This window comes from Chenopodium album, chromosome 22 (genome assembly GCF_948465745.1).
Source record: "Chenopodium album chromosome 22, dcCheAlbu1.1, whole genome shotgun sequence".
NCBI classification, from domain to species: domain Eukaryota; kingdom Viridiplantae; phylum Streptophyta; class Magnoliopsida; order Caryophyllales; family Amaranthaceae; genus Chenopodium; species Chenopodium album.
This window is the reverse complement of record NC_137855.1, coordinates 4,347,525-4,364,346: the sequence shown is the minus strand read 5'-3', so window position 1 is coordinate 4,364,346 and position 16,822 is coordinate 4,347,525. Positions and strand designations below refer to the sequence as shown.

The 16,822-nt window shown below is 35.2% G+C and overlaps 1 protein-coding gene across 1 annotated transcript; it reads left to right on the top strand.

The window, feature by feature from the left end:
- The first annotated feature begins 1,655 nt into the window (after window positions 1-1,655).
- On the top strand, window positions 1,656-15,352 carry LOC145605091 (pleiotropic drug resistance protein 3-like). The gene is made up of 22 exons (XM_081661108.1): window positions 1,656-1,883; window positions 2,837-2,972; window positions 3,254-3,312; window positions 4,486-4,570; window positions 4,885-5,044; window positions 5,133-5,209; window positions 6,467-6,557; window positions 6,655-6,956; window positions 7,074-7,352; window positions 7,663-7,976; window positions 8,543-8,703; window positions 8,788-8,891; window positions 9,345-9,501; window positions 10,064-10,335; window positions 10,420-10,710; window positions 11,250-11,333; window positions 11,450-11,583; window positions 11,701-11,928; window positions 12,280-12,451; window positions 13,642-13,896; window positions 14,759-15,028; window positions 15,154-15,352. The coding sequence occupies exons 1-21, from the start codon at window positions 1,765-1,767 to the stop codon at window positions 15,023-15,025; spliced, it is 3,747 nt and encodes a 1,248-aa protein (XP_081517234.1). The 5' UTR covers window positions 1,656-1,764; the 3' UTR covers window positions 15,026-15,028; window positions 15,154-15,352.
- The last annotated feature ends 1,470 nt before the right edge of the window (window positions 15,353-16,822 follow it).

The window sequence follows — 16,822 nt, the reverse complement described above, 5'->3', positions numbered from 1 at the left end:
TCATAAGCAAATAATTTCAACCCAGGAGAAAATTTTGATTAGTTTATTGTAGCATTACTCCCAATGTAATGCACCAATAATAACAGTTAGCAGTAAAATATACTTTGTTATTGACAATTTAGTCGTCAAGGGTTATTGTTACGGTGCTTGAATTCAACCTCTCCTCTTGAGGGCGTAGTTGTCGCATTGTCTCAACCCCTTGTTATCAATTAAGAGTATATGCCCTGATTTTAAGCTGAACACCCTATATAATACGATTAGTTGTCGTTTTTATTCATCCCCAAATTAGTTAATCGTAGTAGTTGCATTACCGTGTTAGGAAATTTGACAACTTTATTCTGGATGTTATGAAGAAATATGTGTGAGTGTGAGACAACTGACAATTTTAAATGGATGAAAGGAGTATTTGTCTATTCAACGAACTCATGGAAAATTCATCATTTTATCTTTATTGAAAGAAGTTATGTTGAGCACAAGTTTGTTGGGACTGGCTGTACAACTATTATGTATGACCGGTTTTGTTGATTTAATTTCTTTTCCTTTCACTTGGGTATGCAGCCTTTTTACCTTAAGAATCTGTATGGGAAATGCTATTGATCACCTGTTGGCTGTTGTAACACAATGTTTAATCTGAGAAATGTAACACTTTCTTTCTTCGAGTAGTATTCAATACTTATTAAGGCAATTTTGTTATGTTGAAAGCTTAATGAGGGAATCTTTTGGTTTGCAGTTGGCATCATTGCTTACTTCAAACGCATTTTTATATAAAACTCTTGATTATTATGTACGTTAGAAGGATAGCACCCTTAAATTATACTACTCTGAGTTGACTCCTATATTATATAGTCCTCTCTTTGTAATTATTAAATTTGTACCTTCCGTTGTGAATTTTTGCATGTAAATGTCTTGTCAAGACATAAGAAGGCATAATTAATAGTAATTATTAACTTGTTAAACAACAAATTGTTTGTTGCTGCTAGTCAATTGTTTAACTGTAAATTCAGCGTGCAAAATGTACTGCCTATTGTTTATATATCACTAATATAGCCTCATTTTTTTTACCATATGTCCGGATCCTGAATTTTAATATAAATGAAGGACCTAGCAGGAATGTCAATCTATTTAACTTAAAAAAATTGAAATTATGTTGCTTGTACAGCTGTACTCGTATCATTTTCATTTTCTATCATTAATTTGCTTTGAAATCTGATTGAAGTTATACATTCTATGCCTGTTTAACATTATGTAATTTATGTAATGATCATGTTGCATGTCATGTTAGTACAATTCAATCAGCATGCCATATGTAAAATTCTATTTCAATTCCTTGTAAAATTAAATTTTGTTTAGATAGTGATGCACTAGTCATGGTTATTTTATAACTTTTCTGCATGTGCATACAATAATATCATAGTATAGATAGCATTTAAATGACTACAGAAATTCCTCTCCTTTTCCCAGTGTCTTCTTTGCTTCTTTGAATCTTTTCTAATTATATATCCTATGGCTCCATTCTCTGGCGATGAAATTACATCTCAGCATTCTGATCTGGCAGAACTAAGTAAAAGGTCAAGGTTATCGTTCCGGAGTCACAACTCTAGTTTCAGAAGTAATTCATCTTTAGGTTCTTCTAAGGATGCCCTTGATGAAGAAATTCTTCAGGAATGGGGTAAAATTGAGAGGTTACCTACCTATCAACGGTCAAGGGTATTTTTATTTGATAATTATCATGGGGATAGCACACTCAATGTCAATGGAAAACGGATGATCGATGTCTCCATGCTTGGACCTCTAGACCGGCGTGTTTTCATTGAGAAGTTCATCAAACAGATTGAACAAGATAACCTTCGTTTATTGCAAAAACTTAGGAAAAGAATGGACAAGTAAGTACGGTCATTTTTTATGCATGAAATTAGTAAAATATATATGTATGCTCTTTTTCATTATTAAATATTCATTGATTTGTAATGTCATACTTCTATCATATAAGCTTGACTTTATATACTTTTTGTTAAAGGGAGAGGGGGAGTGGGATGTTGTTTTAATTTGTGATGTCCAATGATGTTTTCAAGAATTTTTATTAACAAGATATTAATTCTTACTTTAACATACACGTTACACTTTCCACTACTTATTCTTAACTTTTATTAAAATCAATTCGAACTTTTCTGAGCTTTAAAGGATCCAAAATATTATATCACTGCAGGACTGAAGCCGTAATACTGAACCAATGGCTGATTTTTTTTCAATAAATCGTTGAGTTGTTTATAGTATGTTTTAAATTATATATAGTTCCTTGCCTAGATTAATTCTGAAGAATCATAATGATCATAGACTAATTAGTGATTATTAATGGATGGAGTAGTGTGGGACAATATGATAGAGCGTGTGTGGTCGGGGCAGAAATATAAAGACTGGGCGTCTTAGTTTTCCTGATATCTTCAGCTACTATAGGGCACAATTTTTTGCAAATTGTAATAATATATTGGCTTCTTTCTTGCTTGGAACTCTGGTTGGGTGCTGTCGACATTGTTGGTGGACGTATGACTACAATTGAGAAAGAAGACAAATACCACTAGGTTTAGCAAGTAGAATTTTTTTTGGAGGTGTTCACTTGTGGCATAAAGCTTTACTCCCTTTGGCTATCATATATATCATCTGATCTAGCTGTTTTATTGATCAATGCTGTGAGATACACTGATTACGATATACCCAAAACTAAGAGGACCTAACATCTTGTACTCAGTAGTCATCAGACTTAATTAAAGCATTTTTTTTTTTTAATTTGTTGGGTTATGGTCATTTCTTAACCCTTTTGTTTTTTCCTCCTGTGTAGAGTTGGCTTACAATTTCCTGCTGTTAAAGTAAAGTATAGAAACCTATTTGTGGATGCAAGGTGTAAGGTTGTCGATGGCAAGCCTCTTCCTACACTTTGGAACTCTTTCAAAAGCGGTCTATCTGTAAGTATGTGTGTATTTGGAAAATTTCAGATGTAATCATGCTTTTTATGGAGCTGCAGCTCTTAGTTGTAATTAGCATTATGTTTGTCTTTCTCTCATTGTTTGGTGTCTGGACTATGATGCCACTTGAAGCTGAATAGAGCTATTATTAATAATAAAAGACTTTTGATTTATCTCAATATTCGTAAAATGACTAATTTACCATAATGAAGACCTTCGTCCAGGGCCCTTACTCTGACTCGTCAACTTTTACTGTCATTGCTCAGATCTTTTCCAAGTTATTGGGGTCTCAGCAACAAGAAGCAAAGCTCAGCATTATCAAGGATGTCAGTGGCATAATCAAACCTGGGAGGTCAGTTGCAGGCAATGATGTTCTACAATTTGGGTGTTTAACTTTGTGCTAAGAATCGTATGAAACATTATTCGTAAAAACTTTTTTAATGTGTAGAAACTTGCATGCGGTCTTCCCTCATCCAGTGCTAATTGTGCTAAGACTAGATTGTAAGAAAGACTGTTTTTGTATGTGTAGAAAGTAGCACATGGCTCTTCCTTCATCTGGTGCTTTCCTCTAGTGTTAGATTACTGTGTTTAAGTTTAATTCAGTGTTATGGTGCTGCAATAGAATATAACCTTGAGTTATGTAACAACTGTCCGGGTCTTTATGTTCTTTCCCTGATTATATTTTGTGCTGCTTAATTTTGAATCAAAAGTCTGTCAATGACTTAGTGCTTTAAAGATGAGTGCATGCAGATAAGTCCTGGTACACCATTCATTTGCAGTCTTGTAGGTGATTTTTCCTATTTTTCTCGCTATTTACATCATTGTATTGTCACATTTAAGCTGGAAGCAGGACGATAATTGACTAATGCATCACTGAAATTCTAGATGTCTACTGCAGAGTATATTTCAGACTAGATACTAGTACAAAATTTACAGCAACTGATGATTATTTGTTATATTAAGTTTGCGATTTCCTATTCTTCTTTAGACGTGCCTAAATATGGCTTATCACTTTAAGAGGGCAAGTATTACATGAAAGCAGAGTAAAAGCACACACAAAGGAAGTGGGGATGACACACTAGGTCTGCTTACTAGAACTTCTAGTTATTAGGACAGCATCAATTTTTTTAAAAGAAGCAAGATATCATGTCTAAAATGGTTCAGATTGAAGCTTGGAGATCTTGAACCAACTGTCACTGCTGAAATTTATCTTTATGATTTAGAGTGACTAGGATTTTTGAGATACTTTGATGGTAGAGAATTGAAATGCTATCATTTTCAATTTGCAGAACATCGTGCCTGTGTACATCTATTTACTCTCACGTCTCCAAAGTATATTTTCTTTTTTCTTGTGGGGTTGAGGTGGGTTGATTGTAAGGGTGGCTACTGTACAATAGCAGAACACTAGAATAGTTTGTATTAGAAGTTGATGACATCACTAGAGTATTAAGGAGAGGTATGACATGGTTCTTTCCCTGTGGTCTCCCAAACAAGTGCATTCATGTATTTCTGGTTAATTATGCAGGATGACGCTACTACTTGGTCCACCTGGATGTGGAAAGACCTCCCTTTTAATGGCACTTTCAGGAAACCTTGATGGCTCTTTGGAGGTTATTTTAATGTTATGAACTCGTATTTCCTCTTGTACATTCGTCTTTCCTCTTGTACATTCATCTTTCCTCTTGTTATCTGATGTAGGCCATGTAGCCAACATCTCAGTTGTGTATTTCCTTGAATTTAGGTTCTGGAGATAGGAGGTTCAACTTGGGGTTTTACTGGACTAAAGCAATAATAATTCTATTCTGAAAAAAGGAGCTTTAAGGGGAATTACAAATTGGGCTAATAATTTTTATTTTTGTATGGAGCTAGTGCTTTCCAAAATTCCAACTCCTATACATTTTGTTTATTTTATTTTATTTTGTAGCTTAAAGGAGATATTGATTACAACGGGTACAAATTTGAAGAATTCATTCCGCAGAAGACCTCTGCTTATATAAGTCAGCAGGACCTGCACATTCCTGACTTGACTGTGAGAGAGACAATCGATTTTTCAGCTCGTTGTCAGGGTGTGGGAAGCCGTGCAGGTAAGTATTATTCAGTTCCTGAATAATGATTTTTTTCCATAACTGTTCATTATATTTAAGTAGTTATGGAAGCATTTTGCCTCTTCAGACTTATTGATTGAGGTCTGTAGACGGGAGAAACAGGAAGGAATCATTCCAGAGCCTGATATAGATGCATACATGAAGGTATTTTAACTATGATTCTGTCTTTGCAGTTCTAGATATCTTCACCTTATGCTAGATTGCTATTTTTATCCTTCGCTTCATCTGATTAGGCACTAATTAGAGACTCAATTAGAGATATGAGATGTAATCAATATAAGAAAATATATACTACCTCTGTTTCTTTTTAGTTGACATGTATTCCTTTTTAGGAAGTTTCTTTTTAGTTGACACGTTTCCTTTTTGGGCAAATTTTTTACCTTGCATTTATAAGCTACCCCACTTGCTTTTTCATTCTCTATCACTCTCTCTCCTCTCCTTAATATATGTGCCTAAATCAAACGCGTCAACTAAATAGAAACGGAGGAAGTATATTTTTTTTATTTTTTTTACTTGAGCATAATAATAACCAATGATATGACTTCACAATATAAGTTGATACCAGTAGGTTTATTTTTGGTTAAGTATTACGAGTACTAGGTTCATTCCCCTAAAACTCCCTTGATATTGAATAATGAGAAGTAGCTCAATTAGTATCTATATTGCATTATATATGTTATATCAATTTAATTTAAAGTAAAAATGGCATCACAGAAGGAAAATCTCTCAGTTCTTGCCTTTCATGGGATCTTATAATTTCCATATTTATGTTATTGGGAGAATTGGATGTGGAGATTTTTGTGGCAAAAGTATACTTTCGTAATCCTTTCATCAAGGTATTGAATAAAAGAAGATAATTCCTATAGCGTCATTAAGTTCTTAGTGAACTCCTCGCCTCTTAATTTCTTGTATCTTTACTAAAATAGAAACTCTTGTCTATTTCTCTATTCCTAGAACCTTTCCTCTTTCAATAAGATACAATGAGGGTTTATAAGGCATTTGGTAATTTCTATATATATTTTCCATATAATACATGATAAGGGAATTGGAAGCCCTATCCTTTCCTGCTACACCCCTCTAAAATAAGTGTTTAGATGAATGATTGAAATTATAATTACATGTGATTTATTTACTAATTTATTGTGATTTTCTGATTTAACGATGGCAACGTTATAATTTTTTTTTACTATGCTGTTTAGTAATTGTGTTTGTCGAGTCTAATGATCTGGGTAACAGGCAACAGCTGTTGAAGGATTGAAGAGTTCCTTGCAGACAGACTATATATTAAAAGTAACTTCCTGTATAAACCTGCCTCGTATTTGATTTTGAAGTCTGCTTGTGGTCGATATAAGTTAGCTATTAAATCATGTATTCAACTACTCCCCATTTGTTTACTTGCAGATTCTTGGACTTGATATATGTGCTGACACTGTAGTAGGAGATGCTATGAGGAGAGGCATCTCAGGTGGTCAAAAGAAAAGATTGACTACAGGTGCCATAATGAATTGTGCTTAAAACAACCATTCTAGAACTTAAATCAGAATACACCCTAATTTTCTGAAGTATCATTGTTTTATGAAATTTTGCAGGTGAAATGATTGTTGGGCCTACAAAAGTGTTATTTATGGACGAGATAACAAATGGCTTGGACAGTTCTACTGCATTTCAGGTTACCTCATGTATTCAGCAGTTGGTCCACATAACAGATGCATCTGCATTGATCGCCCTTCTTCAGCCAGCACCAGAAACCTTTGATCTTTTTGATGATCTAATCTTAATGGCAGAAGGAAAGGTTGTGTATCATGGACCATGTGATTATGTAGTGGAATTTTTTGAGACTTGTGGATTTAGGTGTCCTGAGAGGAAGGGAGTAGCTGACTTTCTTCAGGAGGTAACAATTTCAAGTCTTGTATCTGGCAATACACATAAAATTATGAAGTGAACACTTTTTTTCTACCTTCCTTTTTGCTTGAGGTAAAGTTTCCACTGCATTCTGTCCTTTTTACAGGTTATTTCACAAAAAGATCAACCACAGTACTGGTTTCGTGAAGAACCTTATTGCTATATCTCTGTAGATATGTTGTGTGAGAATTTTAGGGCATCTCATGCTGGAAAGAGTTTATTTGAAGAAGTTTCACAGCCAACTGTGAAGACACAATGTGACGATAATGCTATCTCCTTTTTCAAGTATTCTCTGCCAAAGGGAGAACTCTTCAAAGCTTGTTTATCAAGGGAATTCCTGCTTATGAAGAGAAACTCTTTCGTATATATATTCAAAATTATTCAGGTTGGCTAGCTCCTCCTCCCCTCCTGGCTTTATCTTTTGACCTATAAAGCTCTGTGGACTCGCCAAGGCACACCTGTTTGTATGTGCATGCGTGTGTCTATTATGTATGATTCTTGATGGGATGGCTACTTAAAACAAGTTATGAAACAATGATGTTTAAACTTCAAAAATTTCTCATTCCCTCTCCCCCTCCCCAAAAGAAGATCAAGTACTTCTATTGGCTGACTCCACTGTTTATTTGTTAGAGCTTAATATAATTCAAACCTAATTTTTTTCTCTTTTTTTTCCCCCCTGATCTTGTTACTTGCAGCTGGTAATTATAGCTCTAATAACAATGACTGTATTCTTACGTACACAAATGCATGTTGACAATCTTCATGCAAATTATTATTTGGGCGCTCTGTTCTATGGTCTTGTCCTGCTTATGGTTGATGGAATGCCAGAATTGGCTATGACTATCATGAGACTTCCCGTTTTCTTCAAACAGAGAGACCTCTATTTCTATCCAGCTTGGGCTTATGCAATCCCAGCCGTTATCCTGAAGATCCCTTTGTCCATTTTGCTTGCCGTTATCTGGACTTCACTTACTTACTACGTCATTGGATTTACTCCTGAAGTTGAAAGGTAATATTTCAAGAGTCTTATGATTATTTTCCATATAAAATTAAGCGTTTTTGTTCTCTATGTTGATAGTCAATTTTTATTAACATAGAAGCAATTCGACTTCTGAGTAACAACTTTGTGTGCTTTTGGTTTATCTAATTACCTATACAACTATGTCCCTTGTAAATATGTACATTTGTGGTCGTGCCTACAGCTCTCAGTGATATTATTTATATGCTAATGTAATGACTTTTTTTTTTTTTTTTTTACTATCAGTGCAGATCCTGAATTCTTTATTAATTAAGTAGTACCTAGCTTGAATTTCAAACTAAAGTTTGTTATTTGGCTCACTGTACCATATCTCTTTCCTTATGCTAACAGCTATATCTGCAAGTCTTCACTACATTGGAGCGTATTTGCATACATCTAGGCTTCCTTAAACTTTTCTAAAGCTGGAATTCTTCTTTGGTCTTTGTCAGTTTTGGACTTTTGGTTGTGTTTGAATCTTATCCTTCTCAATCTCAGTGATATTGTACTATGGAAAACTAGATCATGGAGCAAATATGAGAATTTACTGTGTTTTTCAGATTTATCTGCCAAGCTCTTCTGTTTTCGGGTGTGCACTTGGCATCAATGTCCATGTTCCGGCTCTTGGCTTCTCTACTTCGAACTATAGTTGCTTCCAATTTTGCTTCTGTTCTCTTCATACTGTTTGTTTTCATATTTAGCGGATTCATAATCCCACGATGTAAGAATTCTAATGCTGTTTCGCTTATTAGAATTTGCTGATCTTATGTATCTATTACCTACCTACCTGTGTGTTTACTTGCAGCTTCCATGCCAGTATGGTTAAAATGGGGATTTTGGGCTGTGCCACTTACTTATGGGGAGATTGGTCTTTCAACTAATGAATTTCTTGCTCCAAGATGGCAGAAGGTAAAGCAGTTGGAGGGCATGGCAGTAATGATGCAAATTTATGGGCTAAGATTATACCTAATATAATGACTTTCTCGAGGATATGCCTCAAGAACCTGCAATTACATAACCTTGTCCATAATTATTTGTGCATCTTTTGCACTTAGTATGGACAAAGATAAAAGCTTGGCTAACCCACTAGACATCAGTATTCTGCTCATGCCCACTTTGATTATGACAATGTAGCTTGTTATCTTCTTTAAGTTAGTAGCTTGTTGTCATCTTCTTTAAGTTAGTGAGGTTATTTGATGTGTATCTGTTTTCAATGCCTATATATTCAGGCTATGGGCCTCTGGCCCCTCCTTTTTCCTTTTCTGAGAGCTTCTACAGGCTGATGCCGTGCTTGTTTACTTTATTAAAAGTAAATGGTGTGTATCATCCTCAGCCAATAATATATCTCATTCTTATCTGCAGATGCTTCCCTCGAACACAACGATAGGTCGAGAAGTTCTTCAGTCTCGTGGACTATTATTTGATGGTTACTTTTTCTGGGTATCGGTTTTCGCTCTATTTGGGTTTTATCTACTTTCCAATGTAGGATATACTTTAGCTTTAACATTCTTGAAGGGTGAGAGTGAGACCATCTTGTCTTTTTCCCAAAGAAAAAATAGTTATGTTAGGATTATTGACTTATCTTTTTTTAAATTAAATTTGTAGCTCCGGGAGCATCAATGGCTTTTATCTCACGAGAAAAGCTTTCTCAATTACAAGGATCAGGACATCCACGTAGGGCAGAGCCGGCAGACGAGTTAGAGAGAAATAAAAACAAAACTTGTGTGGATTCTAAAGGTTAAATTCTTCGTTATTTTATTAACTAGCATTGCTCATGTGAACATTTTTTTTTCAAAACATGCGTTATAATTGTCTGGTGATCATGGCAGGTTATATGATCTTACCATTCCAACCCCTTACAGTAGCATTCCACAATGTTCAATACTACATTGATACCTCTATGGTAATCTCAAAACCAAAATTCTTCAGCATGAGGTCTCCTTATGGCTAATGCAATAAGCTGTTCTATAGCACCCAGAGCATTAACCGTGTTAAAAAAATAATTCTTCTCTGGTTTTAGGAAATGAGAGAACAAGGCTTTGCTGAGAAAAAACTCCAACTTTTGCATGATATAACTGGCTCTTTTAAGCCAGGTATTCTTACTGCGTTGATGGGTGTCAGTGGAGCTGGAAAGACAACTCTTCTTGATGTTCTTGCAGGAAGGAAAACTAGTGGTACTATTGAAGGGGAAATAAGAATTGGAGGATATCCTAAGGTGCAGGAGACATTTGCTCGAGTATCTGGCTATTGTGAACAAACAGATATACATTCTCCAAACATTACCGTAGAGGAATCACTGATCTTTTCTGCCTGGCTTCGGCTTCCTGATAATATTGGTTCAAACACCAAAATAGTATGACTATTCTCTTTACACAAAGATTGCAAGTCCTACAGTTTTTGGAAATTACATTACAGAGTTGTCTTCAATGTATTTCAGGAATTTGTCAATGAAGTCCTTCAGACTATTGAGCTCAGTGAACTCAAAGATGCCTTAGTTGGCTTACCTGGTGTCAATGGTCTTTCAACTGAGCAACGAAAGCGGCTCACTATTGCTGTGGAGCTTGTGGCCAACCCATCTATTATATTTATGGATGAGCCTACAACTGGTCTGGATGCAAGAGCAGCTGCCATTGTAATTCGAGCAGTCAAGAATGTTGTTGTTACTGGTAGAACTGTAGTGTGCACCATCCATCAACCAAGCATAGATATATTTGAAGCATTTGACGAGGTAGGATACTTCATTTGTTGACAAAGACACTTCAATCTCAAATTCGACATATATTACATATTTTTTACAGTAGAAGGAATAAGCTATTGGTAGAAAAGAGAGAATATTATGGCAATAAAGCCTCCTTTGCACATCACAAATCCATTTTACATTAACGTTTCTATAAATTGTTGGTAAAAGATGGTAAGTGTATATTATTACAAACTGAATGCTTTTAAGCAATTAATTGTATTCTGGATTTCTGGCCTCTAAAATTATTTCTCTTCTCCTAGTTAATAACGTGATCAGTTATGAATATATTAGTTCATAAATAATAAATTGAATAACTTTTAATTTGGTGAGTAAGCATTTTGAAGTGTAACATTATCCTGACTTAACCTTATTATTGCAATGCATTGTCGTTTAATTATTACTCTGAAGTCTGAAGTAACTGATATATTTGTTTTGTCTTCTAGTTCTATCTCTCCGGATTAATATGGGATTTCTGTCACTTGACTCAGTTGAATTTTGACAAGTGTTCATGTATTGTGTTACTGCAGCTTATTCTCTTAAAAACTGGTGGACACATGATCTATTCTGGTCCTCTGGGCCATAAATCAAGTAACATTATTGAATATTTTCAGGTTAGATTATTTCCTGAATGTCCCTATATTGTTCTAGGCCTTTTGTTAATTAGTTTAATTGTATGTTTACTGCCTCATAGATTCTTATGAGTTACTTTTCTTTTGAAATTAAATAGACTATACCTGCCATGCCCAAGATCAAAGATAATTATAATCCTGCTACATGGATGTTGGAGGTCACTTCTGCATCTTCTGAAAAAGAAATGGGCATTGATTTTGCTGAACTTTACAAAAGCTCTGTTCTATGCAAGTAGGTGTCTTCATCAATGGATGCACTAAGCTCTAGTGATTGTAGTCCTTTCCCTTTCTAGTAGATTTGATTTTTTATTGGTTCTTTTTATGTCTTCCCTAATCATGTTGACTCCAGGAACAATGAAGAGATGGTACTGCAGCTAAGTTTCCCTTCAGTGGGCTCTAAGGACCTCCAATTCCAAAGGCGCTTTTCTCTATCTGGTTGGGAGCAATTTAAATCTTGCCTTTGGAAACAACATTTATCTTACTGGAGAAGCCCTTCATACAATTTAACACGCCTAATTTATGCCTTTGTGTCATCTCTTATTTTTGCGTTACTGTTCTGGCAGCAAGGGAGGAGCATGTAAGTTGGGGAAATTACTTAAGAAAACTAAACTTTATTTATTCTTTAAAATTATCAGGAAAATCTGCTGTCCCACTGCTAGTGTCAGTGTGGAAACCTAAAATCCTGGAAAAACTGCCAACCTGTACTGTTTTTCTAGTATCCAAATAAAAAGTATTGGGCAGTGAAATTTAAGAATATTGCACAACAATTTTCTATCTTAACATCAGCTTTGTGATTTTCTGAATATTGAAGCTATTCTCTGTGTAAAGAATTAAAAGTATGTTATATTTTAGCTGCAAATACAGTCTTGATATATTTAAAGGCGTGCCTTATATATTTACATTAGCCCTTTGTTCATTGAATTGGCAGAAAAGATGAACAAAGTGTGTTCACGATCTTTGGTTCGATGTATGCTGCTGTGTTGTTCTTGGGACTAAACAACTGTTCTACTGTTATTCCATACATTACAGCAGAACGAACTGTTGTTTATCGGGAAAGATTTGCAGGGATGTACTCCTCGTGGGCTTATTGTTTTGCACAGGTATAGAATCTATTCATGGTCCCATTACTCCCATTTAAACCTTTCTAAAATTGTCTGGCTCTTAAAATTACGAGGAAACATGTTCAACACACTAGTACTTTGGTATAACCCAAAAAACCTGTTCTGCTTCATCGTGAATTGTCTCAATCTTTCAATGCATACAAACGAGTATTTAGGTCTATTTTAGTAACATAATTCTCCCAATCAATCAATCAATCAAAGCCTTAATCCCAAAAGTGGGGTCGGCTAACATGAACCAAATTTGATTATTCCGTGTAGTCATCAACATAAATCTTTCTCCTCCATCCCTTACGATCCAAAACTTCATCCTCACGTAAATCCATGCACTTCATATCCTTCCTCACTCCTTCCAACCAAGTCATCTTTGGTCTCCCTCTTCCTCGTTTAATCCCTCCATGGTCCCACTCTTCCACTCTTCGCACCGGTGCACCCTCGGGTCTCCGTCTTACATGTCCAAACCAACGCAGACGATTTTCCCTTAATTTATCTACAATGCCCGCCACACCTACTTTCTTGCGAATAACCTCATTTCTGATTCTATCTCTTAAAGTGTTTCCACACATCCACCTTAACATGCGCATTTCCGTAACCTCCATCTTTTTAATATGCTCTTTCTTAGAAGCCCAACATTCTGTACCATAGAGCAACACTGGTCTTATGGCAGTCCTGTAGAATTTTCCCTTCAACTTTAAGGGAATGCTGCGGTCGCATAGCACTCCCGTGGCCGCTCTCCATTTAAGCCACCCTGACTTAATCCTGTGGGTCACGTCTTGATCAATGTCACCATTCTTCTGGATGATCGACCCTAGGTACTTAAAACATTCACTCATGGTCAAATCCTTTCCATCCAAACTCACCACTTCATTGCTTGTCCCCCTCTGAGTGCCAAAACGACATACCAAATATTCAGTCTTACTCCGACTTAGCTTAAACCCTCTAGATTTTAACCTTTGCCTCCATTGCTCCAACTTGACATTAACCCCATAATTCTCCCACTCTACATATATTTTTAGTCATTTCTTTGAAAACTTTTTACTTTTTCCCTTCTTTGTGCGGTGATTTGGTGAGAGGGGGAGGTGCTTGCTTCCCCCTCTGGTCAAACAACTTTGATATGTTGCTTTTATTTATTTTATGTTCCTTCATTTGCTTATTTAGCTGTTGATTTGCAGGTCACCGTTGAGCTTCCTTATCTTCTTACACTAGCTCTAATATTCACACTTGTTACATATCCGATGATTGGGTATTATTTATCAGCGTACAAGTTGCTCTGGTACTTCTATGCCATGTTCTGTACTTTGGTGTATTTCAATTACTTCGGTATGATGCTTGCATCACTGACACCAAACTACCAACTAGCTACAATTATAGCAGCATCTACCTACCCATTGATGAATTTATTTGCTGGATTTTTGATACCTCTACCGGTTAGTCACCTCTTTCAAATGTTCTCTTAACATACTTTAATCTATGTAACAATATGTCCACAAATTGGTTTCCTTTTTCATTTAAGGAAAATATCCTTTCCCTTGGGTGACTTTGCTTTGACAATTCTAGGACTCTAGGAGTATATGTATTGTCTGAATTACAAAAGCTTGTTAGCATGCCCTCTGTCATTAATTTTAGTCACCTGTATTATTTTGGAATGTTAAGAAAGGATAGCAACTTTCTGAAAGTAATACACTATGGCCAGATGTCCCAAAATCTCCCCTGTGTGGCTTAACAACTACATAAGAAAGGTATCAACGTTTTGATAAATTCTTTAATATTAGGTAATAAAACTGTGTGACTAATACTTCTAGACTCTAGGTGAATTGAGCATATCTATGGAAGTGGCTACTTTTTATTTCTGGTTTCAATTTTAACTGTGGATCTTAGGTCCTTGTTTAATACAAACATGAAACATCAGATCTTTCTTATAATAATTCAGTTCCCTCTTTGTTACTGCCTGAGCAGCCTGTGTATATTAGACTCTCCTTTTGTCATGGACTCTGTTCCGCCATTGGGGTAAATGTTGATGTCATTTGAGTACCGAGTCATTCAGTTCAGGTCCAGACTGGTTTACGTCGATTCAAGTCTATTAGATTTTTTATTGTATTAAATTAATATCAGTCACATTGATTCCAGGTTAGGTCTATTTCTGTTTGTGTGAAAAATGGTTTAAATAATTCCATGTTAATTGCAAGTTTGGATTGGGACATTGGGTAATTAGGTCATAATTAAGTTTTACCAGATTGAAACTTGAACAGTTGAACCTAAACTTATAAAATTGAAATGGTATTATTGCAGCATATTCCCAAGTGGTGGCTGTGGTTATATTATCTATGTCCAACTTCTTGGACTCTAAATGGTCTGCTGTCTTCCCAGTATGGTGATGTACATGAAGAAATCACAGTATTTGGAAAAACAAAAACGGTTGCTTCATTCGTAGAAGAATACTTCGGGTTTCATCATGATCATCTTGGCCTTGTTGCTGTTATGCTATTCATCTACCCTCTGGTCTTTGCATCTCTATTTGCATATTTCATTGGGAAACTTAACTTTCAGAGGAGATGAAAGGTAACGATTTATCGTTTTGGTGAGCTAGGATTTCATTAGTTTGGCCAACTGCAATATTTGATTGGAATATGCATCTATGTGTTTTGTTTGTTTGACATTTTTTTTCCCCCATTACCTATTTTTAGGCTTTCGGTCTTCAAAGTTCAGAGTGTCAGCAGTTCAGGCTTCAGGCTAGGAAAGGCGTATGGCTGCATATACGGAGCATATCTTATCTTTACAGGCTGTTTAAAGAACTGATTGTTTCTTGTGCTTGTTTCTATATATACACCCTTCTTTAGGTACAATTGGAGGAAAATCGAGAGGCAGCTATTAGCTTAATACTCCAAAGCTTTTGAGTTTAATTGTACTAGTTGGAACTAAGAACACATATATTAGTTTCAATTTTACCATATCCAATTGTCTCACACGTAGGGCCTGTCCTGATTTATTGAATTTAGCTGAATTGAATTGAACTAATTGAAGCTAAACTAAATTGAATAGAGCTGAACTGAACTAAAATAAATGTTTTGTGAGAGAAGAAATTAGAAGTTGAACTGAACTGATTGGAGTTGAACTGAACTGAACTAAACTGAAATTAAGCTGAAGAGAACAGGCCCTTAGCCTCATACTTTGCATGTTTACGTCGAGTAGCATCTATCACCACATGACCAGGTACAAAATTGGACATCGTAGACTGTGTCAAGGGCGATGACCCAATCACGTCAGCACACATATCTAGCTACATATCCCAAGAGTAAAATAACATGTCCACATGATTGATAGGTTTTTCAAAGCAAAGTCACCCAAATGTACTCAAATTAGATCACATTGATAAGGCGAACTAATTAAATATACCCTAAGTTTATTAAAAATTACTTTTTAATTAATAAAAATGAGTACTGGTAACTTTAAGCAAAATAAAAGTAATAGAGAACCCATACAAAAATATAAAAGAAATTAATTGTTCGGTAATTCATTTTAGCAATAATAAGGCGAAGAGAAAAAAGACTAATGGTGGAGCTGGTGCATATGGTCCTAATTGTGGTGAGTGAAAGTGGGTGATCAATGCCTCAATGGGCTTGGTTTGTAAGATGATATGAAGTAAAAGGGTCTATCCTTAGTTCCTCACTAAAATATGAGGACACAGTGATATACTGTAGTTAAAGACTCCGTATAAATTTATACAATTTGATATAAAGTGTGAGCAGAAACTACTTACAAATAATACGATACACTGGTAAAAAAAAGCTTCCTAGTTTTCAAAGAAGATGCTTAAACCAGCTACTCCATTACACATTTACACTTCTAGTATGAATATGATGTTGAAGGAGCGATTTATGTTTTGTATCCTATTTTCACAATCTTACATAATAATCAAGTACACAAATTTTAAAAACAGTCTAATTTCCCCATAAATTCGATTATATATTGAATTAAAACTATTGTCATTGATAATTAAATTTCATTTCTAATTTCTGCATTATTTTTTCCTGAATTACAGGAGGAATATCAATTTCAAACAAGATCGTGGGTCAATCAATTTTCAAATTTAGCAGGCACATTTTACAGTTTCTTTGCTTTAATTGTTTATTGAATTAAAAATTGTCATTGATTATCTAATTTCATTTCTAATTTCTGCATTATTTTTCCTGAATTACAGGCGGAATATCCTTTAGCAGCTCAACAAGTTCGAGGATCAATCAAATTTCAAATTAAGCAGGCACGATTTTCAATTTCCTTACTTTAATTAACAATTTTATCTCAATTTCTTAGTAGTACTTGATTTTATTTGCTTTTTAAATTTTAGGAGTTGGG

Coding starts and splice junctions, on each gene's coding strand:
- LOC145605091 (XM_081661108.1), top strand. CDS start 1,765: ATGATCGATGTCTCCATGCTTGGACCTCTAGACCGGCGTGTTTTCATT. Junction 6,957..7,073: donor TAGCTGACTTTCTTCAGGAG/GTAACAATTTCA, acceptor TCCTTTTTACAG/GTTATTTCACAAAAAGATCA. Junction 8,892..9,344: donor TTGCTCCAAGATGGCAGAAG/GTAAAGCAGTTG, acceptor TCTTATCTGCAG/ATGCTTCCCTCGAACACAAC.